This window comes from Acanthochromis polyacanthus, chromosome 11, assembly GCF_021347895.1.
Source record: "Acanthochromis polyacanthus isolate Apoly-LR-REF ecotype Palm Island chromosome 11, KAUST_Apoly_ChrSc, whole genome shotgun sequence".
NCBI classification, from domain to species: domain Eukaryota; kingdom Metazoa; phylum Chordata; class Actinopteri; family Pomacentridae; genus Acanthochromis; species Acanthochromis polyacanthus.
The window spans coordinates 9,646,080-9,673,684 of NC_067123.1; the positions used below are offsets into that span (position 1 = coordinate 9,646,080).

Sequence of the window (27,605 nt, forward strand, 5' to 3'; positions counted from 1 at the left end):
CAGAACATGCTTCAGTTGTTTTAGAGTAACAGTTATCCCATGCTATACATTTTTCAGAACCCACAGATGACTATTAACCTCATGTCCCTTTACCTTGAAGCATGTTGGCTTCACTTTAGACTACATCATGAAACTGAACATCTAATAAAAGCATGCTTAAAGCTTGCTTTTAGTTTCTGTGAAGCTGCTTTATTCATATTTGATACAAAATATGATGAGACAGGAAGACAGATGTCAGAGAGAAAACACAGGTACTTAAAAAACAAAGAGAGAGAATGTGACAGGGGAGTTTTGTTGTGTTGCAGATGTGTAAAATGTGATAGTATTTGTGTTTTCTCAGTTGAAGATCCCATAGAAATCCATGCTCATTCATTTGACTGGTAATTAATAATTTCCCTGGAAAGACAGAGACGGAGTGCTGGAGCGTATTCAGGTTCTGAGATCCAGTTTTGAGCAGCTTGAAGGTAGGAGTATCAAGTGAAGTAAAGAACAGTGAAACTGTACAGTTAGCCATGCTTCAATGTGCACCGCTGTACCATATCATATGGAGAAGTTGGGGTGATCATGAAGATCATATGATATATGAACAGAGGAGAAAGTGACCAGCTTGGTATGAACCAGCTTCCATTCTGAAGACCAGATTGTTGCACCATGAAGGATTTGCATCAAAATTTATAATTCCAGCCACTTACTGGAACAAAAGGTTCATAAAAGAGGCCGACCAAAACTGTCAACATTAAAAATATCAAATTTCACAAAAATTTTGTTGCAGATCTTGGATGATGTAAAGAGTTGGTGAAGAGAACAGAAGAATGGAACATACAACTCTGGACATTCTGACTCAAACATGAGCCCTCCTGTTGTACCTGTTGATAACCGTTGGTAACTCTCTTCGCTGGGACTGCGGTTCCACTCAGCACAGTCTTGCCAAACGGTGGGAAAGGTTTGTGGTGGGATTTGACATTAGCATCCACTAGAACCTTGGATTTCGTGGGTCTGGGTGGTGTGGGCCGGACAGGGGCAGCTGTTGGAGCTACTTTCCTTGGGATGGAAACCTTGTTGACAACACTCTTGGCAGTTTTGCTCACCGTTGTTTTGACCAGAGGGACTTTGGTGACCACAGTTTTAACTTTGGTAACCTCTTTGACCTCTGCCTTCCCTTGGGTTTTTGCTGCTGGAGCTTTAGTAGCCACAACCTTTACTGCTTTTGTAGGTTCTGGTTTTGAAGTTTTTGTGGGTTTAGGTGCCTTAGTAGCTTCTACTTTGACAGCTGTGTTAGCTGCACTGACCACAGTCTTGTCTACTTTAACAACTTTCTCAGTCTTTGTTTTTGTAGTGGTTTCAATTTTTGCCTGATTTGCCGCTCCATTACCAACAGCTTTCTTTTCTACCACAGTAGTAACTTTGGTGTTGCCATTAGCCTTAGCCTCACCATTGACTTTATTCTCAGCTTTGCCATTGACTTTGACTTTAACTTCTTTAACCTCAATGGTAGTTTTGCCATTTCCGTTGACTTTCTTCTCTGCTGTAGCTTTGCCATTTCCATTTGCTTTCGACACAACAGTGGCTTTTCCATTTCCATTGGCTTTCTTTTCTGCAGAGGATTTTGCATTTCCATTACCATTAACTTTCTTTTCAGCTACAACCTTGCCGTTTCCATTCACTTTGGCCGCAGATGTTGGCTTGGCATCAGCTGTAGCTTTGCCATTGCCATTAGATTTTGCTGCTGATGCATTTCCATTGCCATTTCCATTTCCATTGGCTTTAGTTGCACCATTTGCTTTCTTTTCAGCAGCTGGTTTACCATTGCCATTCTTAGCCGGGGCAGCTGTAGGCTTAGATTTAGCAGCTGCAGTTGGTTTGATTTTAGACAAGAGGATCTCTACAGCAGTGGGTTTTGCTTTCGGTGCCTTAGCTGTGGAAGACTTCGAAGCTTTGGTGGGCATAGGCGGCTTGACTACAAGTTTGTATGGTCCAGTCTTGGCTGCTTTAGCAGGAGTGGGTTTGGCTTTCACAGGAGTGGATTTAGTGGGGACTGCTTTTCCATTGGGTTCCTTCTTCTAATAGCCATGATTTTTGTTTTGGTTAGATATTGTTTGGTATGTAAAAGTGCGTATTGACAAAGACAGGGAGAGAGAGTGGAAGATAAAGATATATGGAGGGGTTGGGAGGGGGGTGAAAAGCACAAACAAGGGATGGACAGAAGGAGAGAGAAAGACAAGAGTGGTTGTTTTGAGAAACAATGACATAAAGATGGCTAAGGCTCGGATGATTTACTGAGACTGTACAGGCATTACTGGATACAGCAGAGGATTAATGGAGTACAAGTTTTAAAAACACATCTAATAAAGAACCAATACTAAAAAAAATCCATTGAATTCACATAGCACAGGCATTTGAAAAATTCTATGTATTTGATTCAAGTTTTTTTTAAAAATGCTTTTGCTGATCTCTCCAGTAATGCCATTCCCAATATTAAATGACAAAGCAGCATCATTGTGCAAAAAGAACTGGAGGCCGTGGTTTGGCAGAGGCACTGAGGGTGTGACTGATCAGGTAAAGCTGGCTGCTGAACACACGCACACAGATTTTACAGACATACATGCACAAAACAAACACATCACTGATGCACTGACCTGCTGTGCTATAACACACTAAGCAGTCCAACTGTAAGACAGAGAAGATTGCTGCTGCTTAGCCATGCAAAAGAAGAAGCACAGATTCCAGGCTGGCATGCAAATGCACGTTAGTCACATAGAACCACAAAATATAAAGTACTGCACATTATTAATTCTTACCAAACATGCTGCTGAAATACAAATACATGCAAATTAAAATTGCATAAACATAAAAAAACCACCCAATTAATATAGTGTGAAGTTAAAACAGGCTATTAAAGGGATATACACTTCTCAGATATGCAATACACAAACAGATTTAAAGGAGACAGACTGTGGCATACATGTATGTCATGTATGCCATACAAAGGTCAGATGTGCAACCATGAATGCATTTACCAACATAAAAACATGTGCATGGATATTCCCATGTTGACTGAAAAATTGGGATGCAGAAGTTCAGTAGATGCATGCGGTGACTTCCTTCAAAACAATTAAGAAATCATGCAAGTAACAGGATCTAAAGACACCCGGTAAAGTAGCCTGGTCAAATAGAAAATAAGTGTTTTGTTTTTTGTGATCAACTGTGGCACTAAATGGGTGGGGTTTGTTATAAAAAAAACACAACATGCAATAGGGGTGAGAAATTTCAAACAACCACAGGAAAGCATTTAAAAACCAAATAATTATGCTGCTCTATGATTATCAACTTAGCACACATGGTGTGACAAACCCCACCTATAGTCTTACAAGACTATTTAGGTCAGATTAAAACTTGGCTGCTCTTTTCTCTAACTTGTATTTGCATGTGGTCACTTTGTCATCAAAGACAAAACAACCAGTCATCATGTAATCCATTGTGTTGATATGTGATGTCAACAGACCCACAAATTTAAGCCTCAAATGATTTTAAGTAAATTGTCTCACATCCAATTTATGTGATTATCAAATGACAGGGTATTTACTATTTCTTATGACACGGTTGAGATAATTTTATAGCTTTTTTCTTCTATTATGAGACAGTTTTGCGAAATTTTTCCTCCTTGAATTCTCAAAAGGCTTTCGCGATCTTTGAAAAAAGGTATTTTGGTTAAGTTTAAGGTAGAAGAGGACCGGACATAAACATGAAGTAGGAGTGCATACTGGAATACTGAGTGGATGAGGATTTGAGAGGAAATTGCACGTGTGTACGACAACACAGCTGCACCTTCAGCGCCCCAGTGCCCCAATTTGGCCACATATGAACACACATATATACATGACAACACATAAATGACATGAGGACAAAAAAACAACACAAGGAGCAAAGTTAATCCTGTGTGATGGAGAAGGTGGTGATTAGGTGGATGTGTGAGAAGTCAGGTGAGATGTAAATAAAACGAGGGAGGTATGGAGTGATGAGGGGTGAGAGAGGCATCTGGAGTGCTAAAAGTGAAACGTTTCAAACAACTGTTTAAGGAAACATTGAATGTAAATTTAGAGGACATTCAAATATTCAGCAAGCTAACAATCATGGATTATTTAACTGTTTTTGTTAAATACCTCTCTCTCTCATCCTCCTTCCCTTCCACAAACCCCGCTCGTGTTTTCCCTCTCTCTTGCTCCCTCTTTACCTGTTGGTTGGGGGCCTCAGGTTGGGGAGAGGGGGGCGCAGAGGAGGAGGGAATGCCTGTTGTTTCCTCATAATAATAGGGGTATTCATGGTCATCCTGCTCCTCATCAAAGTACTGAGAGAGACGGAGGGATGGATGGATTGAAAGATGGAAAAATTAAAGGCAGGGTGGAAGGTGCATGAAAGCAGGAAGAATGGATGAAAAGATGATGGATGAAGAGGGGTTACAGAGGCCAGAGAGGGATACATGAGGGCAAAGAGGATGAGAGGTGAATGTGGCAGCGAGAGGGGACACAAAGGCATAATGGTAAGCAGCAGGAGAGAGCAAAGGGGATGATGACAAAATGCAAAGCTTTCATTTTTCCATTCATCAGAGTCTGTGCATCTTATTAAAAGTCTTGATATTAAAAATTTCCCTGCACAGACAACCGTGATGAATAAGAAAACAGCAAAAAATAAATAAAATAAAGCAATGATGAAACCAATGAATAAAACCACAGACTGATTTATATTCATTTAAAAAGCAGTCATCTCAGCAGCTTCAACATGACAGGGTTTGGGACACACGGTGTCGGGGCTTTGTCCAGCGACTTAGAATTTGCACTTGTTTAAAATCAGGCATGCACGCTTCTAAAACAAAGCTCATGTACTTTAGATGGATGAATGCAGATGAAAGTCTTTTACTACTTTAGTTCTGTGGTACAGCTGGTGTCAGGGAACTGCCAGCTCCCAAATATCAGTACGTTTCTTTCGAGAAAAAGAATGAGGGAGAGCTAGCAAAGCCTATAATGCATGTCATGTGCACAACCAGTCTCAGTAAGGCTCCACCTTAAGCCATCTTCAAACCCAATTCTCATCAATTTAACCAGAAAACCAATCCGAATTGAACTTCATTTGCATGTTTTATGTACTGAACAAGTCCTCTTTCTTCTAATCCATTAGAAAAAAAAAAAGGGGAAAGACGCTGACGTTTGCTTGTATCATCCTCTTTCTCCTACCTTTCTGTGTTCCACTGCAGTAGAGGACAAAACAGTGACAACTAATTCACTGCTGTTACAATTCAAGTGTAAAAAATGATTTTAAAAGTGTCAGTTTTCATAAGTTTCAAAAGTGTATGATATGAAAATGCCTTCCTTAGTTACCTGAGGGACACACAGACTGGTGAGGTGAGGAGGAAAGTGGATGGATACAAACTGTTGCTGATGACGAGGATGCGTGAGGAAGACAGAAAGGAGGAGCAGCACTTTGATGACATTATCAGATGACCCAAACTGAAACTGTGGACTTCACTTTCACAGTTGTTCTTACTATTAAACCATATTTTTAAAGATTCTAGTTTTCTAAACAAAAAAAACACACTTTTTCAAACTAAATTTAAAATCTAATCAGTTAATTTTAATGCCTCCTTGTGAGAGGAAACCGGGTACATAGGGAGGACTTTGAAGTAATCTTGAGGAGAATATAAACATGCAGAAGAAGTTTGAAGGACCTTTATTTAGTGCTAACTACTGGGCCAGTTCACAAGATGAAAAGCAGAGTTAACCAGAAGCCTCTAGTAAGTGACAGCCATGATACTTTTACTTTCTGACATTATTGTGGCCTTAACATAAATTCATATTAATAATATTTTCCCTTTTATCTTTCCCTGATGATTTGTCCGTATTGCCCATATAGTTAAAAAAAAAAAACGATAGGGAGAAATTCAGTAACCAAAAATTGTCATACTATTCTGATTCAGTGAATAGTTGACCTGATTTCTGTCTCCAACTAATTTCATCTTTTTAAAAATGCCCCAGAAAGGAAAACAAAGTCCACAGATTCTGTTTGGGTCCATTTTACTGGAGCTACAGATGAGTCCTTAATTTAATGAATGAGTTGTGATAATACAGGGGCAGTGACAGTTTGAGGCTATTCACTCTATAACTGATGATATTTAGCAATCTTAGAATTACTAAGGCTGTGAGTTTACTTTCTGTGAACAACTCTTGCAGTAAACTTTATACCTGGTGATAGAGTACTTTGAATTCAAGTAACTCTACTCTGCAGAAAGGTTTCCAGGTAATTATTCACTATGAAAGCCGATTGCTTGATTTGAGTTTCATTTGTGTAAAAGAGCATGTGTTGATTTCATACATCTGTGCACGAACTTGTGCTGTGGTGTCACTCACGTATGTGTTGGGGTCCTGAGCCTGGGTCTTGGGCAGAGGGGAGTCACAGTCAGGGCTGTAGTGTTCACAGAAGTCATAGGCAGCCTGGGGGTTGGAGGCGATCAGCAGTTGCTGGATGTCTCCCTGTGGTGAAAAAACAGATATAGCAACAGCTTGGTATTTTGGTCACTGACCAAAAACTGTAGCTGCATGAAAAGCCACACTGAAGCATCAGCAAACACATGATTTGTCTGCTCAGACTTTGAAGTTCCACTCAGTCACTTTCTGATGGTGCTCATCACGTTTCTCACTTGGAAAACTTCTTCATCGAGCAGACGAGCTCCAAACACTGTGATGCCGTTGGTGTCGACCTCTGCGTTGTGGCCACGGGGCAGAGCGCGGGTCATGCTCTTTTTGCAGTCCAGCAGCAGTGTCACGTTTTTCTTGGAAACAGAGAAAGCGATGCGATGCCACCTAGAGACAAGGAGGAGGAACCGCAGGCAAATAAATGTTTAATGTGACTACAGCTCTAAAATATTTCAATCCAACCACCAAATCATATATAATTCCCCACCAACGCTCTCAAACATACTATTCCCAACCACTCACACCCACATGACCCCAATCATGTCATCTCAATCAGTCACAAACTGGTCGTTGCTGGTTACTGACTTGCCATCAGCCAGATTGACGCCTTTGAAAAGTGGGTAGTCCTCGGGGGCTGGCTTGCCGTTCTGGTCTTCGTACAGGAAAACGGGTGAACGTCCCAGCTCGATGCCCAGCTGCTGGATGCCCTGCTCACTGTAGATGGAGAGGAGGAAGGCCTGGAGCCCGGCCTGGGCCTTAACCAGAGCCATGATGGAGAAGTTCTCCGGGAAACGACCTGTGGATGAAAGACAGGAGGGATGGGAGGAGAGAGACGATGAAAGACAGGACAAGTGCAAAAATGTGCCATATCTGAATATCTGAACTGGCTTGTGGGTATTTTAGAAAAATACAAATTGAAGAGAAAGGGTCAGTAATGGAGAAAGAAGTACAAACCTTAAATACAAGGATTTAATTATAAGTTTGCCTAGGAAGGTGTGTGGATAGACTGAGATTCCTCCAGAGCAAAGAGGAGAGAAGTGAAAGTGATGCAATAGAAGACAAAATAAACAGATTTCAAATGTGACAGATGAACAAGTGGAGGCAGAGGAAGGAGGATGGAAGAGTGCAGAAGGAGTGCACAATGAGGGATGACACAAAATGTAAAAAAAAACCATTAAAGATGATCTTAGAGCGCTTAAGCTGAGAAACCTGCCAGGATTATGGAATATCTGAATCTAGATCCTCGTGAAGCTGACATAAATGATGTGAACACATAATAACAGGTGGGCACAGCTAGAGAGGGAACGCTAAACCTCAGAGATTGAGCTGAAAATCAACTCCGACTTATGAGAATTTCTTCACAAACCACATAAGTGGCACTTTCTCTTTTCTTTCCTCACTCCTGGTTGTCAGACGGCATTCTGAAGTTAATTTGCTGCGGCTTCTTCCACACAGCTTCTGCACGGCAACACATAATTATACTTTATATCTGTGAGCAATCTAGCAGAGGGCACAACAGCCTCATTTACCTCCACGAGAGCTCCGTTTAAAATACATCCAAACATAAGTGGCAACTTGCAAATTATAGTTATAGGTTTCACACTGGAATTCATCATAAATATTAAATACAAAGCCCATTTTATGCTGCACTGGTTTAAGATAATGTACGCCACACGGATGTTGACTTTCTCATTTGGCATTTTTTTTATCAACATGTTGGAACTTTTATGGTAAAAACCAAGTACTTTAAATAACATTTAACAGAAATCCTCAAATGTGTGAAACCAGTGATTTGATTTTAGTGGCTTATTTGGCTTTAATGATACTATTCCAGATTCTATACTTTAAAAATCCTGTCTTTGTTATATTGTAGACCTTATACTGACTGCTGTGTTGGTATGTTACCCAAATACAGCAAAATCTAAAGCCATTCAATCAGTTGGATTTACAGTAAAACAACTGAGTAAGTCACATTTATTAGAGCGTTTCCTATAATGACATATTATGTGGTGAACTGCTACATTTGTGGACTGTTTTCTTCTGCAGTGCTGGAATCTGAGGAAAAAAAATCTGTTGATATCTTGACTTTCTTCTTTAAATCTTACAGGTCATTTACTATTTTGAAAGTGCATAAAAAACCCCAGGAGTAGCAAAAATAACACAAAACTTACATCTAAATGTGGGTCGCGTAGCCTCAGTGATCAGCAATCGTATGGCTATTTACAGAACAGTGGCTACAAACACTCAAACAACTTGATGTCCAGTCCGGTTGAAGCCTACCTGAGAAGAGCTGCTTGGTGGGGGCAGAGATCTGGGCCTTCTTGGCGATGCGGTAAGCGTGATCGGGGCTGCCGGAGCGACGGGATGTGCAGAAGCCTGGGACTTTCTTCACACCCTCAGGGAGAGAGGGAACCTGCAGAGCCCGTAACACATCCACTGGGTCTAATGAAAGAGGGGAAAAGAAGCAAAAGAAGGGAGCTGTCACTACATTTCTTAACAAACAACTCATTAAAATAGCTGCCCTGTGTGTGTGTGACACAGCAGCTTAGTCAGTAAGAAAACAGGGAAAATCTCAAAGCTAAAACATCAATCCCCAGCAATCCTGTAATGCTACTGTGCATTATAAAAACCCAACTGTTCTGTGATTCTTTCAAACAAATGAAAACCAAAGACACAACATCCAACTTTGAGTTCTGCTGTCTCTGCAAATTGCAATTCAATCTCATACTTTAATTTGTGACTTTGAGCATAAAATACAACTGTGCTTACACCACAGCAGGCCTGAATACTGTATATTCAGCTGTTATCTCCAACAGATCTTCACAAAGCCTGCCAGCTTACAGGCTGTGTAGAATTTACTGCATTTTTTTTATGCTTTCTCATGTCTGCAGCGTCACTAAATTTAAAATAGATGACAGTTTTATTTTTCTTTGCAGCTGCACTGAACGATTTGGTTGAGAGGATCAAAAAAAGTTAATCTTGAAAGTGATCTTAAATGTTCTGGCAGCACGAATGCCACATAGGATCAGGTACAGGAGATGCCCACAATGGCTACCACTGTACATTAGGTACAATGTAAGAAAGGAAGCTCTGTGGAAGGAAGCAAATGGGCAACAGTCCAAGCCGCATATATGAAGCAGTGCAGGGCAGGTACAGTAAGGCTCAGTTGAAATCAGATTGGAGGCAGCGACTTCTGTTCTGCTCACAGTTATCAAGCAGCTGAAACAAGCGGCTGTTGGTGTGATGGTGCTGAGCCAAATGGATATTTGTTTGATGTCCCACAATCATTTCACAGTTTTACCTGACATGTACAAACACACAAGAATGCAGGAACGCAGACACACTCGCTCCAGATACACATTCCACATAAACACACACAAATACACACTCTGAGATGCAGACACTGAGCTCACATCCTGGCTCAGCTTTCACACGCTCAGGTCAACCAGGTAGTTTCTCCACCTTCAGTCTGCGCTGTGGATCACCTCAGCGGTTTTCTCACCTTGCTCAAAGGCACTGTGTCAGTCTGTGTGCTTTAGCTGCTGAAAATCTTAGCTCATCACCCCTGGAATTATGGGTATGATTCCCTTTGTGATCACCCACATGACAATAAATGCAATACTGCCACAATACTACTCCTAGAGTAAGAACAGCAGTTCGAACTCAGAAATACTGCAGAGGGAGAAGGAAAATCTTAGTTCTTGTTATTCTACGTATATCCCAAAAATGATCAATATTTTCTCTCTGTTTTCTAAAATTTGACTGTTTTGGAAACAAACATCTTCAATCACCAATTATTAAAATAATTCAGTTTCATTAATTCGACATTCATGTTGGCACTTCTTTCACCATAGTTGGTGTTGGATCTTAAAAAAGTTCGATCTCTAATTATGCACATGATTTCATTTTACTGTGTTGCCACAGAAGAGTATTCCGGTAAATGCAGTGGTCTGCCGGTTGTATATTATTTGATGCCTATCCAAATTATGCTTACTGAAATAACTGTTTATGCAAAAAGCAAAAAACAACACAAAAAAACAAGTTTGTTCAGTCTGTTTCTAGTGAAATGCTATTCTTGTCCAAAGATCCAGGGATGCTGTGTGCCCTTCTGTCCAATTCAAGATGGAATGACAAACATGCATGACACAAATCCTGCCAAAGCTTAAAAACAGAAGGCTTTCAGGCACTTCAAGAATATTTTGCAGTCTGAGAACCCAAATGAAATGTAATTATGAAGTCTGCCTTAAACTGGGTTTTGAAGTGAGGCAGCTATGAAGTTAGAACATCACAGTTTCCTGTACCGAGTTATCCGCCTTCAGTCTTGGCTAGACCTCTGTGTTTGAGGTGCACCAGAGAGCTAACTTTACTGTTAACGGTCAATTAAATTCATTTACAGCTACTGTGGTACTTCTCATAATAAACATGCAGGGGCGGTGATGCAGCCTATGATGGTGCACGTTTCCTTTTGCACTCTAAAGCCACCTTCATTAACTGACATTTATGAAGAAAATGTGTAATTATACACACTGAGCATGTTTAAAAAGCACAGCCAAGCATGTAACAGGACTGAGGGATTTTATTGCCGGTGGTGCCAACATATGTGACTTAGTGGGACTTGAAGGTGGTATAAAGTGTGAAGCCACCAAATGATGCAACTACAAATTCTATGACAAAAATTGGGATGCAAACTTGTTATTGAACTTGATACATCTCTGCCTGGACAGAACCCAAAATCTAAAGCAGTACAGAGAGGAATGAACTCATATAAGACCAGAGCTAAAGGAGAAACACTCTTAGTTTAACATTCAAGCAGTAACAGTGGTAATTCTGATGCTATGACTGTCATGTATGCTTGTACTATGAATGCTGACACATTGCATTCTGAAGCTATTTTGATGTGTTTATCAGCCATTTATGATGTTTGTATTGGCATCTAGTGTGAAGTTCCCTTGTTTTTATCCAAAAGTCACACTGATCCCATCAGAGGTGCACATGTTTAGGTGACACCCAGTGTGTCAGAGTTAACAGTTAGTCAGATAGAGCCACAGATGGTAATATTTATTCAGACAGCAAATGGTGCGTTGATGTTGCCTGAGGGTGTCTAGACCACAGGAGGAAGAGGAGGTGATAAAGATGGAGAGGAAGGAAAGAAGAAAAATAAGGATGCAGGAATAATATTGAAGGAAGAGAGAAAGTGAGAGAGTGAACAGAGCGATGCCACATTACACATCCCAGACAGAAAGCTCCCTAAAAACAGTCGCTTGAAGATGGAAATGAGCAGAAGGGAGATTAGCTGGTGAAAGTAGACACATGGGACAGATGAAAACAGAAATGAAAACATGAGAGCAGGATAAAAAGAAAGCAGATAGAAAACAAGTAGTTCTCTTCACAAAATTTGACACATTTTTTCAGCCATCAAAGTCTTAACTGGACTACGTTTTCATAGGTAGCTTAAGCTGTAAATCAACTGAGGAAAAACTCATAAACAGATGCTTTTCCAGACTTTACATGGAATCTCCAAAGTTGTCAGACTTTGATGGGACAGCATGAGACAACATTGATTTTTTCATTATTTTCAACACTTCTGCAGATCTGCACAGGAATGCTGCTGAGCCAGAGAAAGACGTAGAAGCAGGCAGAGAGGTTCAGGCAAAGGTGGAGTGCTGTGTGTGTTTTTGGGGGGGTCAGGCAGTGACAGTAGACAGCGTGGTTCTGTGATGGCAGGATACTGGATCAGATTGCACCCTGAACTCCCCCAGTACGCCCAGTACAATGTGCTGCTCTGTTCCCTGCTCCCTGCCCAGCTCACATCTGCAGCCGGGGCCCTTCCTGCCTGGAGGACCACAATCAGGACAAAAACACACCCACAAAAATAACACTCAGCCCAGGCAGGGAAAAGTGCACCTATGCACCTCACGAGACAAGAGGTGGCAGATATGAAACTAGACAAGGCAGGAAAACAGGCAGCCGAGGGGCACAAACTTTCTTTCTTTACCTTGTTTCTTCTTCCTCTTCCAGCTCCCTCCGTCTCTCTGACTATAAGCGCTCACAGATGGCTGCAGCCTTTTGATGTGGGCCAATTATACTGCTGTCATTAAGGCAGGAAACAGGGCTCCCAGGCACAAGAGGGCAGTTACAGCCAGTGCTGTAGGTAAAGATTACAGTAGCCTGTACAGCTATAGCTACTGACAGCTGCGTTGGCCGAAGTCCAGTAAAAAGACCATTATCTTTAGTATATAAGACAACGGCAAATTTATACAGCGTCTAAAAATTGTCAACCTTATGCTGATTTTTATACCTCTGAAAAGGACCTTAAATTGTTTTGAGGAGAATCTTGTGGAATTCCTCTGTTCTTGTACTTCTTCACCCTCTACATATTATTTTAAGCGATGCATATACAGCGAATTAAGGTTTTGTTTCTAGTGAACATGGTGATTTTACATTAATCTCGCATAATAAACAGAAGTCACTGCAGCGCTCCAAAGCCGTAATCAGTAAATCTGACTAATTTCACAATTTATGTGTTAAAAATCCAGATTTAATTTGAACCCCAAGCAATTTCTGAAGTCATCCAAGTGTTAAATCCTTTAATTGAACTATGTACAAACCAAACCAGTAAAACAGGCTTAAAGATGATCTGAAATAACGGCCTGCTGCTGGTGTATAATGGAGCACTGTACTATGGGCTGGATGTATTTTTTTAGCAGGTGCCCGGGACAGAAACAATTATGTCGCTGTTGTATCGAAACCACTCCATTCCAAAGAGCCACAACTGACCAAACACGTAGACCACCGGCTTATTCCCACCTGATAGAAAACACGTGTGACACCCATGGTGGCAGCACACTGTAGAAGGAGGTGCGCCGCTGAACTTGCGATATGCTGCAGAAGCGTTTGGGTTACTGTAGTTTAACACAGCCACCACTAGATGGAGCTGAAAGCGACTCAATTGACTGACACACAGCACTGTTACTGAGCACAGTTAAAGCCTGTAAAAGGGCTGCAACCGCATGATGCTATACACACACACAGACGTGTTTACATGTACACACACTATGCAAATAGACATGTTTGCAGGTGTGAGAGATAAACAGTGCTTATTGAATGAGTTACTATTAGGCAGAGTCTGTACGTTCTGTCAGCTAACAGGTAAGTATAGTCAGTCTGGACACATGCAGATTAGAGCTTTTATGCACATAACAGCAAAGAGACAATCATTCTGCTTGTTGTGATTCTCATAAAGCCAACATGAGAACTTAAACAACCCTAAAATGATTAAATAATAGTAACAAGACTCCATGCTGCATTGCATGTTAGTATACTCCACATCACAGGTCCATCCATCCATCCATCCTCTATACACCGCTTTATCCTCACTAGGGTCGCGGGGGGTGCTGGAGCCTATCCCAGCAGACTCGGGTGAAGGCAGGGGACACCCTGGACAGGTCGCCAGTCTGTTGCAGGGCTACATATACAGACGAACAATAGCACTCGCGTTCACACCCACGGGCAATTTAGAGTAATCAATTAACCTCAGCATATTTTTGGACTGTGGGAGGAAGCCGGAGTACCCGGAGAAAACCCACGCATGCACAGAGAGAACATGCAAACTCCATGCAGAAAGATCCCAGGCCCACCTCGGGATTTGAACTGGGGATCTTCTTGCTGCAAGGCAAAAGTGCTAACCACTAGCCCACTGTGCAGCCCCACCTCACAGGTAAATTTGCATATCTGTTTATTCTCAAGGCTGCAGCTTATCTCAGCATGCACAACTTGGACAGCTCTAGTAAATCTAAATACACTGAAACAAAAAGAAAAGTTTTGGTTATAAATTCAGGTAAATTCCAAACATGTTTCTGAGTTGAAACTTGTGTATACTGCATGCACACATGTACAGTCAGCTAGTCAGCACACAGAGCCCTGGTCATGCTATCACTTCAGAGGAAACTTGTTTATTTCCTCCCTTCATCTTTCTGCCTTAGATGCTCTGTGCAAAAATCTTTGTGCACATATACATGCATGTATCTGTGCGTGCATGTGTGTGTATATGTGTATGTGTTTGCCTGTTTCTTTTCTAGCACAGCTGTGCCGAATACCAGACACACACTCCAGCTGACACGTTGACCCCTCACCTCTCACCTTCACACAACGACCACATTGTCAGGGCAAGAGGGAGGTGCTATATAGACCACAGATTAACATACAAACAACATACATAAGCATAGACGCACAAATTCATCTTTGCACTATAACTCCATCAGTCTCTCAGAATAAGCCGAGACTGCAGGTTGACTGGAAAAAGGACAATAACTTCAAATCTCTAAAAAACAAAGTCTACAAATTATTTCAGAGTTGAAAACTGTAAGTTGAGCTCCACTTGTTCTTCCTTCACCAGCTGTCACATCCACCCAGCTGACCACGATGGCAAGAAGCACGAGCACAACTGAGGCTGCAGGTTATAATTTACAACATGGAGCTCTATAGTTACGATTTATTTATAATACCTTGTGTACACAGACAGAAAATCCATTATGAATACCCATGCTGTACAAAGGGGGTTATTAGAATTTACATTATTTACGTGGTACAAACAGAGGGTTTGCTAAATATCACGTAGACGTTGAACCATGTGGTGATGTCTGGCTCTGAAGGACAGAACAGACTAATGCAGAACTATAGCGTGTGCTACATGGATGTTAGTAAATACTCACTGAATATAAATGGGATTTATATAAAATCCGTAAACGTTAAGACAAGCAAACAGCAAGAAGTTATGAAAAATAGTCAGAAGTTATGAAAAAAGTAATGAAAAGTCAGAAAAAAAAGGAAATTCTATATGACTAGATAACTAAACAGCAGCAGATCAGTGACATTAGAGACAGTACAATGTGAATTTTTATTATAGCTGCTTGTTATTTCAGTCAAATATTTCAATAATGCAAATGAAACAAACTGTGCTGTAAATGACCTCCTAATAAACAAAAGAATTGATCATGGAATAATCAGAGTAAAGTAAAATATGCAGACAGCAGGACCAAGATTTGCGTGTTCTGGACTTTTAATGATAATTTTGTTATACTCTGAAGGGGAAAGACGTTTTAAAATTCCATTTGTAAATTAAATGTAGATACACGTCTGTCCCTGCATTGTACGTACCATCCTTTAAAGTAGTTATGAAAGTTCTGTTTGTCCATTAGGCTTTGAAGGTCCTTTATGTTTAATGAGTTTTAGAAGGTCAGTGAATGTTGTGTAGGGTTAATTATTAGGAAACATGTCAATATCCTGCTACGATTAATGTCTTTACTTAAGCCCTCTATCCTGTGTTTTCAGCTTTTAATACCTGCCTTTATACAGTAGCTCTACTAATAAGTCCTCGTGTCAGCGTGGTTTAAAAGTCACAGCAGGGCGGTGCCAACATTTACTGTACTACAGTTGCCTGTGTACCATTATGTGGTCGGTGCCAATCTGTGTGTGCTCCACTGATGATGCCAACGTGTACCAGGCCAGAGTCTCGTGTGGTTTCAGGGCTGGAGGCCACAGTCTCAGTTTGGATCTGAGGGTGGATGCTGACACCACAGGGCCTACACGGGGCCACAGGGGCCTGACCAGGAGACAGTCAGTGGTTCCCTGTAACGTGCTATCACATGGAACAGACAGTTAGCGAGGGCACAAATTAGAAAGCAGTCTTAAGGCCGGTCATGTGTCTGCGCTGAATGACAAGTAATCATGGCTCAGCTCTGACTGCACCGAGTTTACAAACCCTCTCAGTTCACAGTCTCAGTCTCCATGGAGCTCTTTTAAATAAAAAGCACTTGTTTTACAGAGCAATGTCACAGAAAAACAAAACAGGTTTAAAGCAGGTTTATAAATTCTTTAGATGAGGACCAGAATAATACTCTCAGTGTTTCACCAGTTTATTGTTCTTATCCTAAGAGACAAACAAACTCATATTCTTCAGTAACAGTGACAGAGTCTCACCAAAGAGGTGACAAATAAGACTTCAAATAAAAAGAAGCGCAAGACCATTCGGCCAGTGTTTTATTATAATCATCATCATCAGTGATTACAGCGACACCTTTTCAGTTTGGAAATCCCCACACCAGAAGTACAGCCTACATTCAATCTGAGGTTCTTTATGGGTGTAATTTAGCTGCAAAAGTAAGTGTGCAGAGGTGGTGGGTGAGGATCTGTGCAGGAGGACTGTGACTGGTTCTGACGTGTTGTGTTGTGGCTCTTACTATAGGGAGTGAAAACCATTTCGGGCATTGACGTAATTAGAGTTTATACCCTAAACACTTCCAGACAGTTAGAGATGTCATGAAATATCTGAAGACAACAGTGTGTTCATTTGAAAAATGCAGGTATTAAATACTAGAACTCCTGTTGCTCTCGCTATCACTTTCTGTTCTTGTACAAAAACAAACCTTAATTTTTAAAGTGTCTGGTAGTTAAATTGACATATCTGCAGGTTAATGAGGTCGCTGTGCTCAACCAGCTTGACATTACTTTGGGATGGTTCCTTTGCACATTCAGCTACATTTTTAGATATTTCAACCCATGTATCTATGTGTGCTGTGACCGCAGGATGATTTCCTGTCTTCTTCCCAATGCATGCTGGGAAAAATTCCAGAACAAATGTGATTTCGATCAAAACAAGCAGGTTTGGAGAAGTAATAAAGGAATATTGTATCCTCCTCATATAATTAGAGTTACTGCATTGGGATACTTAAAGTTAAAAAAAACAAACTTTCATGAGCTTTTCTGCGATCATTCGTTTTGCAGAGACACATTTTCCACTGAAGCCCTAAAAACACAACTAGTTAAAGCCAACATTTAAAACTATTTTCAAATAGACAGACCGTATTAATGTCTGGAAAAGAGATGCACTGTGCATTAACATTACATGTAAAGGCACACAGCTGGTCTCCACACCCTCCTACAGCGACTTCCTAGAAGCAGCAAAATAACAGTGACTAGGAATAGCATCCTATACAGACAGTCTGTCATTATAAAGTTGGCACACTCTCCTGCCGTCGCTGTACATCTTCTGCTAAAACAGAACGTCTCCGAGGAATGACTCTCCGCGCACACAAACCACTAAATCATCACCTATAAAACCAAAGAAAAAGGAACAACTATCTTCCACTCACTGTTCCCTCGAGTCAACAATGCTGATGTGGTTTTGTCTGAGAAAGGCCTTTTCAAGTTCACAGTCTGAGGCGATGTAACGGGTTAGAACTGAGGCCTGGGAAGTGTTTAAATGCTTCTCTGCTTTGACATCTGAGTGCTTTAATCTCACAACCACCGTCTGGGCCTTATCTGTCCATGCAAATGATGTGATCTCACATCTTTGTTGAAGATACTGAACAATGGAGAGTGAAGCTGAGGGAGTCTTGCATATAGTCACAGGTTTTTCCCCAAATAGATAACTAAGACTGTCAACTTTGCTGAGAACTGACTCCGAAAAGAAAGCTTTCACTTTTACAGACGTCAAACTAACTAGAAAAGACAAAGTTACAAAGACAGATGTAAAATATGAAAAGGAATCCCCACATTCATTTATAACAGTTCTCTCAAACACAGTATTAGTTGTTCACGTTCTACTTTGTTTAGATTTTTGACATTAGTGTCCTGAACTTACAAGTCCAGGCATTCTGTTCTCTGAGGATGTGTTAAATCAAATCAAACTTTATTTATATAGCACTTTTTATACAAGAAATTGCAATACAAAGTGCTTTACAGATTAAAAACGACTAAAAACAATGCCTCACCTTCTACCCGTTCCACAACAACCCCCCCCCCCCACACACACACACACACACAGAGTACAAAGAAGACACAAAGGAACACTCATACTCATTTCGATTTGAGCTGTGGTGGAGGTTTGCTAATCCTCAGCTCCACATCCAGCAGGAAGTTTAGCGCTAAACAAGGTCTTTCCATATAAAATGAATACAAATCTGAAAAGAACACAGCTGACTGACGATGTACAAAGTTTATTCTTAGTAATCACATCTATTATATTGTTCTTGATGAAATGTATTTAATGCTGCAATGCAGACATTGGAAGAGGAAAGGTGTCCAGTTGGCCACAAGTATAAAATTGGAGTCATTTCCCTGGACAACAAGGGATGGGTACATACAATATGTACAATGATTTAAAGGAAAGCTGGAGAGTGGGTGGGCACAGATCACTAGAACCACAGTGTCTCATGGGAAAGTGATGACAAAGCAGAGGAAAATCACGGGGACAAGGACAAAACTGCCAAACTGAGTCACATGTGAGCAGCGGAGGCCTGGAATACCACACACTCCATACAATCACAGGAATGAGCTGTCAAAACGCTGCTCTGCCTCCACATATAGTGGCTCTATTCAGCAGCAGGGAGAGTGAGAGCAGGGTTATGTTTTGTTTAGCCAAACGGAGACAGACTGGCCTTTGAGGAGCGCACTGCTTTGAAATGAGGTTGAGGAACATCCATGTCAAGAAAATATTGCCCTCTGATTTTCTCCCCCTTTGAACAGAACTCTGCTTTCATGCCTTTCAGGGCCGCTGCTCTCTGGGTGACTGTGCCTCATCATCCCTCCTCCTCTTTTTTCTAGTCTTCATTCTCTCAGCGACGAAAGAATAAATATGAGAGATTCTGACCACTCTTTACTCTAAATCGGTCTTTGACTGCCTGGGTGGGGCGCTGTTATAATTTACACTCACATCTGCTGTCGCACCACACTGCGCGCCTTCAGACGCACCGCGGACGCAGCGGTCCTGCGCTCTGAGCAAACATGCGCATCTGATCCCGAGTGCGCGCACAGTGACGCTACAGACCGGGCACGCGCTGATAGGTAACAGGAGTGTTTGGACATTATCACAGGATCAGCGATTAAAGAACTTCTCTCTGCAAGCAAACAGCAGCACTACATGTATCCTTTAAGATGAGAAACGCAACTTTCCGGGTGTCGCACACAGAAGCACATTCAAACAGAAGCGGACACATTTCCACACCCTGCGAAGAAACACATCCATAGCCGATAGACACATATACACAAACACGACTGTACAAAGCGCACATAGACACGGAGACACTAAACGCTTTCACTGCCAAACCCCTGCGACCGAGCTGCTCCGCCGCATAACAACCTATTCATAAAAAGCAAAAATGTCTCAGGCTTCCGCCTCCAAAATACACACGGGAGACGACGGGAAGGTGCAATCGCCTCTCGCAATCTGAAATTGGAAACGGGGCCAAAGAATACACTGGAGGAGGGCAATTTATGTTACAAAAGCCCTCTTGGTGGGTAAGCAGCAGCGACTGTCCCAGCAGCGATCCAAACGAAGAATTAAAAGCCTTTGATCCATCTGTCATTGAAACTTCTAAAGCAAATATGAATAAAATAAAAACTTTATGTAAACTATCTGCTTTGGTGACTCTGCTTAAAATGTGCAGAATGTATCTTCGTAAGACTATGAATGGCCAGAAAGATAAGATCTACTCTAGTGCAGCAAAAAAAAAGTTAATTTAAACCTCGCAGCATTTCAGAGACTGGCACCACGGCTGTAAGTGATGTTTTTTTAATCTGTACTTTCTCTTTCGCTTCTTTCCATATCGTGTCATTCCGCACCAAAACCGTCCAGTTAGATCTAAGCTGATCTGGATTCAGGTGAATCAATGGATTCTCTGTGTTAAAAATAACTCCAGCCAACTAGCGGCCCATTGAGGAACTGCAGCACATACAGATCATTCCTTTGAGGCCAACTAATCTATATGTGTGGGGCAGGAGGAGAGAGGAGGGGTACAAATTTTACAAAAGCGCAGCGCATCATCTAGAAGTTAAACAGTTCTGACATTGGTTGATCTGAAAGATTATCCAAAAATCTTCTTGGCTATAAAAAACTGTAATATTACTTCTAAACAGTCCCTGTTAGGTTGCCATTAGAACAAACATGGCCTGTTGTTGTACACTGGGAAAAACGCAAAATCAACTTTGCATCGGTTTATTGAAATCCCTCCTCCTCCTCCTCGGACAACCAGAGGCAGTGATGGATGAACTGGTGCACAGGCTGAACTGGTAAACACGCAGCCAACCTCACACGGTCCCAGCTGGCAGTTTGTGTCCACGGCCAAGTACACACACAGGCATACATTCAACTGCAATACACATAAAAAAAACTACTACAAATCCTACAAACCGAAAGTTTATGCAACAAACTTCCTCAAAGGGGATTGAGCAAGTCTTTGCACCGTCCTACCCCATGGCCCCCTCCGGATGAGGAGGGGCGCAGACGTGCGTAAAATGAGCACCATCCCCTCAAAACTGATCGGAAGAGTAATTATTAATGAAGTGAATTAATTGGAAGGTGAAATGCATGAGTCAGGTGCAGAGAAACTATTGAAAATGACGAAAAAAATCAACTCAGTGCCAGAAGAATTCAAGCTAACCGCAACATCTGGTGGGATGACACCTGTCAGCGGGCTGCATGCAAGCTCAGAAAGACAGACAACGAAGGAAATAATGTCCATAGACACTAAATCTTTAAATGTAAAGGTAGTCATTTATGTTTTCCATCAGTAAAATACGAGGCCTCTTTAACGTCTATTCTCCGTGACCTTTTGTAAATAGGTACTATGCGTAACATCCATTATCGGACAGAGTATGTTAAAACTAGCCAGATTTCAGTTTCCCGTTAAGAAAATAAACTTTCGATAGAAATAAATGCAAGATGAAACCAGAAAAAGGATCTTTACAGACGCAGAGACTAAAATCTACTGTTTCCCTCAGGTTTTCCCGCAGCACTCTCAAATTTTCGAAGTCATTTCTGTGAAAATCACCAAATCGTTTGTGGCACAGTCTATGAGGCCTTCATGGACCAACAGGAAAAGACAACCAGAGACACTTTCAGAATTTGACTAAAGTGCACAAACCACACACATCTAAACAGGCAGGTCTTCATGGAACAGCAAATTAAATTTACGGTCGTTGATACAGTATAGTGCCTACTGTTCATGGGCCACATTTTCTGGGAAAATGTAAAGAAGGATGTCAGGTGCGCAAGTGTCCAACAATGGATGAGGCGCACATTTATTTCACACAGAAAAAACAGCAGGAGGAAGATTTTTAGACAGAAAACATCAGACACAGCTAAACAACATGTGTCAAAAGCACAATAAACGTCAATATTAGAAAGAGAAACGGTCTTACCTGCCCGAACCACGGTGCTTTGGCACAAGGCGAGCGCCACCGTTACCAAGGCGAAGGATGAGAAGTCCATGCGCCATGGTCTCCGTTTCTTCCTGAAGGGACAATCTCCAATATCCATAGTGTTGCAGTAGTTTGCCGGCCTGGTGGAGCTGTAAATGTAGGATATGGTGGAAGTTATCCTCTCACAGAAAGCCAGCCGACGAGAGGAATCCGACTGAACTTTCTGTGAGGCAACAGACAAAAAGGCACGCCTCTGGAGACGTCTCTACCTCTCTCCCGGAGACTTTCCTTGATGAGGTACCTATGTCCCTGTCAATACACCAAACCTAAACACTATAAGGGGTTTGGGGTGAATAAATATCTTTTATTTTAACGTTTAACCCCTTAGTGCTAGAGCCCCATTGAGTCAGACTGGGTACGAGTACCCAAAGTGGAGAGAGCAGCAGAGAGAGACCTGGAATCACGCTCTCTCTCCCTTCTCTCTCTTTCCCTCTCCCCTTCTTTACTTTCTCTCACAAAGAGTGAGAGCGTGTGTGTTGTGTGCGTGTGGAGGGAGAGAGAGAGTGAATGGTAAAGGGATAGAGGGAGGGAGAGGGCGTGCGTAATTGCGCGCATGGCGCACATAGATATACGTGTACGGAGGAGCGTCTGAGCGTGCGAACTGAACGCTTTTAATGACAGGCCTATACAAATATTTCTGCTCACACTCACAACAATGGTGTCTTTCTTTTCAACCGTGAGCTTGAGGTTTAAAGTTGGTCGGTGAACACAAATCACTCAGTGGAATCTTTTTCTGTCTCTCAGCAGCCTTTTACTGAGCGGCTGCCTCAGGATTTATCTTTACCTTTTCTACTTCGTCCTCTCTGTGTATCTATCTGTGACGTGCAAAGGCTGGTTTGATAACTCAAGAAGAAATGCTCAGGTACACACCAGATGAGGACCGCGCACTACGCTGTGCAACAGAGTTGAGTGAGATTGAACCAGCCAATCAGATTTCTGTCCGTGCCACTTGCCACGCCCCTTTCACCCAGTCAGCGGAGCTCTGATTGGTCAGTCCCACGTGGCCTTGTTTTGCTGCATCAGCTCAGGTGTAGGGAGAGAAAAGAAACATGAATATGGTTTGTGAATCACATTGTGGCCATCGAATTCAACATTTGGGAATAAATTGCATTAGAACAATATGCTGAAGGATCCATGATGTTAAAATTAAAAGAAAAAGCTCCCACTGAGACACGCTTCAACTCAACTATTAGTTTAGTTTATTCGACTAGACAAAACAAATATCACATGGGCTAAAATATTATGTTATTGTTCTGTTTCAACAACTTTTCTGAACTTGAAAAACAACTTAGGTCCCAAAATCTGTGGCCAAAACCAAACAATATATAGTGGAAGAATGATGCTTCATAATTTCAGACAACCTAAGTAAGGGACATTAAAAATTTTACATTTGATTATTGGCACAAAAGTCAAATGAGCATCACTCAGGTTTTTATCAGACTGGCCTTTCCTCCTCATGTCCAGACATTACCTTTACCTGCAGTCCTGTACACCATGCAGATGATGAGGCCCAGTGTTTCTTCTTCAGGCTCAGGAACCTCAGACTCTTTTGCAAGATCTCCTCAAAGATCTGACTCCAGGAGAAGAACCTGCTTTTCCTGGTCCTGGTGAGGTTGCTAGAAATTATGATATATTTCAGAATAATTTAATTTTTGGCAATATATTAGATCACACAATGTTTTCGGCCTGCAATAAAGGATAATGCTGGTAGTATTTCATGTTATTTTCATTGTCAACAAATGACAAGGGAAGACCAACACCCACCAGTGTGATCAAGTCGCTTAACTCTTACTAAAGACAAAAATACTTAAAAATGAGCAACACAGTGTATACAGTTTGAATTTTAAAAAGGAAAAATTATTTCTAAAAATGGCTGACTACTGAAGACTTTTTTTTTTTTTTTTTTTTTTGCCAGCATGGCTCAAAGGAGTAAACCTTTTCCAGCCACAGATTAGCAATCATCCTATTTGTAAGCAGCAGGAGAGTAATTTAAGAACTGGCAAAAAATTAACTGTAGTGGAGTTTGTCAATAATACATTGATATATCACCTCATCAGTGTGTTTTTATTAGTTCTGTACAACAGTGAATCTGTATTTTTATAGAGGAAGATGATAGAAAATGAGGTTTTGACAACACAGGCAATACTGAGTCAGACAAACTGTTAGTTTTGGTCTTTTTATAGGACTTAATGACAAAACATAAAAAGTAGAAAATAACCCTGCATGCATTATGGCTTAGAAATGCTGCCTGACAGGATAATGAACTCGGCCACCAATCGCTAAAAATACCAGAGTTGAGTCAACTATAACTCAGCATTATAGGTTCATAAAGAAGGAGTGCAAAACTGTAGTTTTGGATCACAGTGAACAGTATTTAACAGGTATTAGTGATATTCAACTCTCCTACTGTATGAACTGTAAGAGCACTTGTCTTATCTGGATATTAAAAATAAAAAAGTGATAGACACCAGATTTTTTATTTTTTTTTATTTTTTGCAGTGGCAGTTTCTAAGTCGCTGACTGCTGCAGTTAAGGAGCAGATATCAAACCCAGGGGACATAAACTTTAAACCAACTCAAGCAGTAATTTTAAAGAGACATTCCTTTCATAATTTCAAAGTGGCTTTCATATCCATACCTGTCGTAAACAGCATCTTCTATGTATATTTCAAAGCTATCCCATGTGCCCAGCCGTCTGCCTTGTAAATGTTTCAGCGCTCACACAGCCCGTGGTTAGTCACTTTCTTTGAATGCAGACTTCACATCCAGAAAGGAGTAATCAACCGTAATTATCCCTTGATGCTCCACTCACAGTTCTCACTACCTTTCATTTCTTCTCCTCATTTGTGTGTGATTCTCTGGGGGGATAGGAGGGGCGTGTTTGCATTCTGTGGCATTTCCAAGATAACTCCTCTTATTCTTTCTAAGAGCGTAGTAGCAATAGAAAAGTCTGAAGATTAAAAAATGAAAATAACACAGCTGGTTTTGTTAACCTTACATTAAACATTAACTAGATGTTTTATTATCTAGGGGATATTTTTGCGAAGGCAACAACAAAATGTGAACACTGTTCCAATGCTGTAATGTTTCAACTGTCTTCAGTAGTAATATTAACCTTAATATGACAAATACACTCTGTTATACTGAAGTAATAAACCTTTTCGTGTATCCCTGTTTTGAAGATGTAGAGTTGCATCCATAGTTCAAATGACTTGTGACAGAATTATGTAAAATCTTGCGTCATGGTCATTTAAACATGTCAGATTGGTTATAAAGTTATTTAAAAGAAATGTGTAACATTAAGTATTAGATATGTAATCTTATTTGTAATGACTTGCAGTTTTATTGACTTTTGCACTCAATAGCATTCATATATGAATAAAAATTTTCTGTTCTGGGTTGGGTTCTCCAATTACACGGTGCCACACTGCCTCCAGAAACACATATTTTACAATTTCTTCTCTGTAGCACATTACATATTAATACATTTTAATTTGCAGCATCATTGACCAAAACTGATCACCGCAGTGATGATTTGCTGTTATTTGTTTTTATTGAAAACACTGAGAGGTAAATGAGGAAAGAGCTTCACTTTCAGTCTAGTCAAGAGCTAGATGATGACAGCAGACTAAACATCAACATGTTAGAGGTTTACATTAAATCTAAACAATTATGTCAGTGTAGAGACACTGCTGCAGCGTTCAGAGCGTAACACTGAGTGTGAGTATATGATCAGACAGACATATGCAAGGATGTATTTGTAGGTTTAAGACTAAAACACATTATCGTAAAATAAAGTGATGAGAATTTGCCACAGTGAAAACAGGTTGATAAGAACATGTAGAGAGGTAAGAATGAATAGAATAGAATAGAAATAGGTTGTTGATCCCTAAGGAAAAATCCTGCTGGTACAGTAGCAAGTACAAAAAACAAAGTGAGAACCACCACAGTAGAAATATAAAATAGGAATAAAAAATATAATAGAAAAAAACTTAATATGCAATAAGATGTAAAATATACTATTACTAAAAAACTAACTAAATTGAAATATGCATCATAAAGTGTCAAATACAAACAATAAAAATACATAGTGATTAAAGAAATGGTTTAAATTCAGTACCTTATATCAGTCTGAAGAAGATGCAGACCGACATGGATGCTGGTTATGCTTCATCTACAATCTGCCAAAAAAAAGATTTTGCTTTAATTATTCTCGTGAAATTCTTTATTTGTATTTTTGGTGAATTAGGTCATCCTTTGAAAGTGTAATATATTCCAAGGATTCCCTGACTTTCTTTATAAAGCTGCTAACTGTGCAAGAGTTTCATTAGTCTGACCCTCAGTGGAAAGTTTTAGTGTCTACACATTTTTAACCAGACTAGAAGGAACTTTTTGAGATAAACATTGAAAATTTGGGATGCAAACACAGCAAATGGAAGTATATCAGCATAGTATTCAATTTAATTCAATTATATTTATATAGCGCCAATTAGAGGTCAAATTGTCTCAAGACGCTTTACAGAACCCACATGCCTGAACCCTCAGAGCAAGCCCTATTATATTGCCTGAACACCAGCACAACACATATCATAACCTTCAGCATTTATGCTGCCCTGGTTCTGCTAGCACTACTTTTCTTTTAATACGTTGTGATTATTGTTGGACCCATGAGCTCCTATCAAGATGGATTCTACCATCTTTTCTCCAGATTGTCTACGAGATTCTAAATTTCACATGAGGAGAAAAGGGACACGCTCAAAGTACAACTGGCCTTGCCTTAGCCTCTCTTCAGCAGTAATGTACCGTCTGAGTTTGCATAGAAGATTGCCAAAAGACCAAACTGTACTGCCCTCTCATAAGAAACTACAGGGGTGAGCTTTGATGTATATAGAATGAGAAGGAGCGGTCGCTGTGTGATCATTCTGTGAAACCATCAACTAGGCTGCTCTATCCATCAATTATCCATCAGGAATCATAAGGAAACGGGCTAGGGCAGTTTAAACCTATATATTACTATAGGAAAGCCAAAAAGAATATATAGAATTTCACATTTTTGGATAGAGAAGAAAAACCAGAAACGTTTTCTTTGTTGGAATGATAAAAACCCAAAAGGAGGCCAGAGGGGGTGAGCCGAACAGCTGGAAAGACCAGAAGGCAAAAAGCTGCAAACCAAACATTAGTGCATATAATGCAAAAAAAAACTGTAAACAACATACACCCAGAATTTGTCATTAAGCCAAATGTGTGTGATTTTTTTCCCTAATTCTACACAGTAGCACTTTAGTGAAGCTATTTTCTCTGCAAGGATATTTGTACTAAATCAGAGAGTCCAGGAAGCGCTCCCTCAGTGTGGCGGCTCTGGGTTTGTATTTTGGCTTCCTGGACACAGTGGATCGAGTGTTTTTTGGGACAGGCTGTTTGGTTCTGGCCTCCTTGTGCTCTGAAAGTAGATGCCACAGGCCGTAAAAAGAGACACCCCAAGAGACATCTGTGGTATGTGTTTGTGCTAGACTTCTGCTTGTAAATGTATGTTCAAGTTTTAGTCACTTCACAAGGAGCATTCACGCCAGGGACTTTTGTAGCATCCACAGTTTTATCAAGGACATTACAAAAAAAAATAAAGTGTTGTCTGTTTTTTTTTTTATAGTCAAAAACCAACATTTAAGAATCATAATCCTTCCTTTTTCAGCAGAGAAAGTCTTGTTGATCTGTATTAGTGTGTTGAAGTTTGGGTATTTTTCAAACTTATCAAGCATTCAATGGTGTGTTTTTTAAAAGCAACATTTTTTAAAGTGGCTGTGAAGCCACAGTTTCTCCTCAGTTGTGTTGAGTCATTGTAATACAAATTTAAATTTTCTGATATTTGTATTGACATCTTTTCTCA

At 40.7% G+C, this 27,605-nt stretch overlaps 1 protein-coding gene across 1 annotated transcript in view; it reads right to left on the reverse strand.

The window, feature by feature from the left end:
* col11a2 (collagen, type XI, alpha 2) overlaps positions 1-21,780 on the reverse strand; it is a 49,242-nt gene extending 27,462 nt beyond the window's left edge. The window contains exons 1-5 of the mRNA XM_051955459.1: positions 21,663-21,780; positions 8,745-8,906; positions 7,050-7,260; positions 6,689-6,851; positions 6,399-6,521 (exon numbers count right to left, since the gene is read on the reverse strand). Coding sequence (XP_051811419.1) covers positions 6,399-6,521; positions 6,689-6,851; positions 7,050-7,260; positions 8,745-8,906; positions 21,663-21,780 — 777 coding nt within the window. The remainder of the gene's footprint in view (positions 1-6,398; positions 6,522-6,688; positions 6,852-7,049; positions 7,261-8,744; positions 8,907-21,662) is intronic.
* Positions 21,781-27,605: the final 5,825 nt, after the last annotated feature.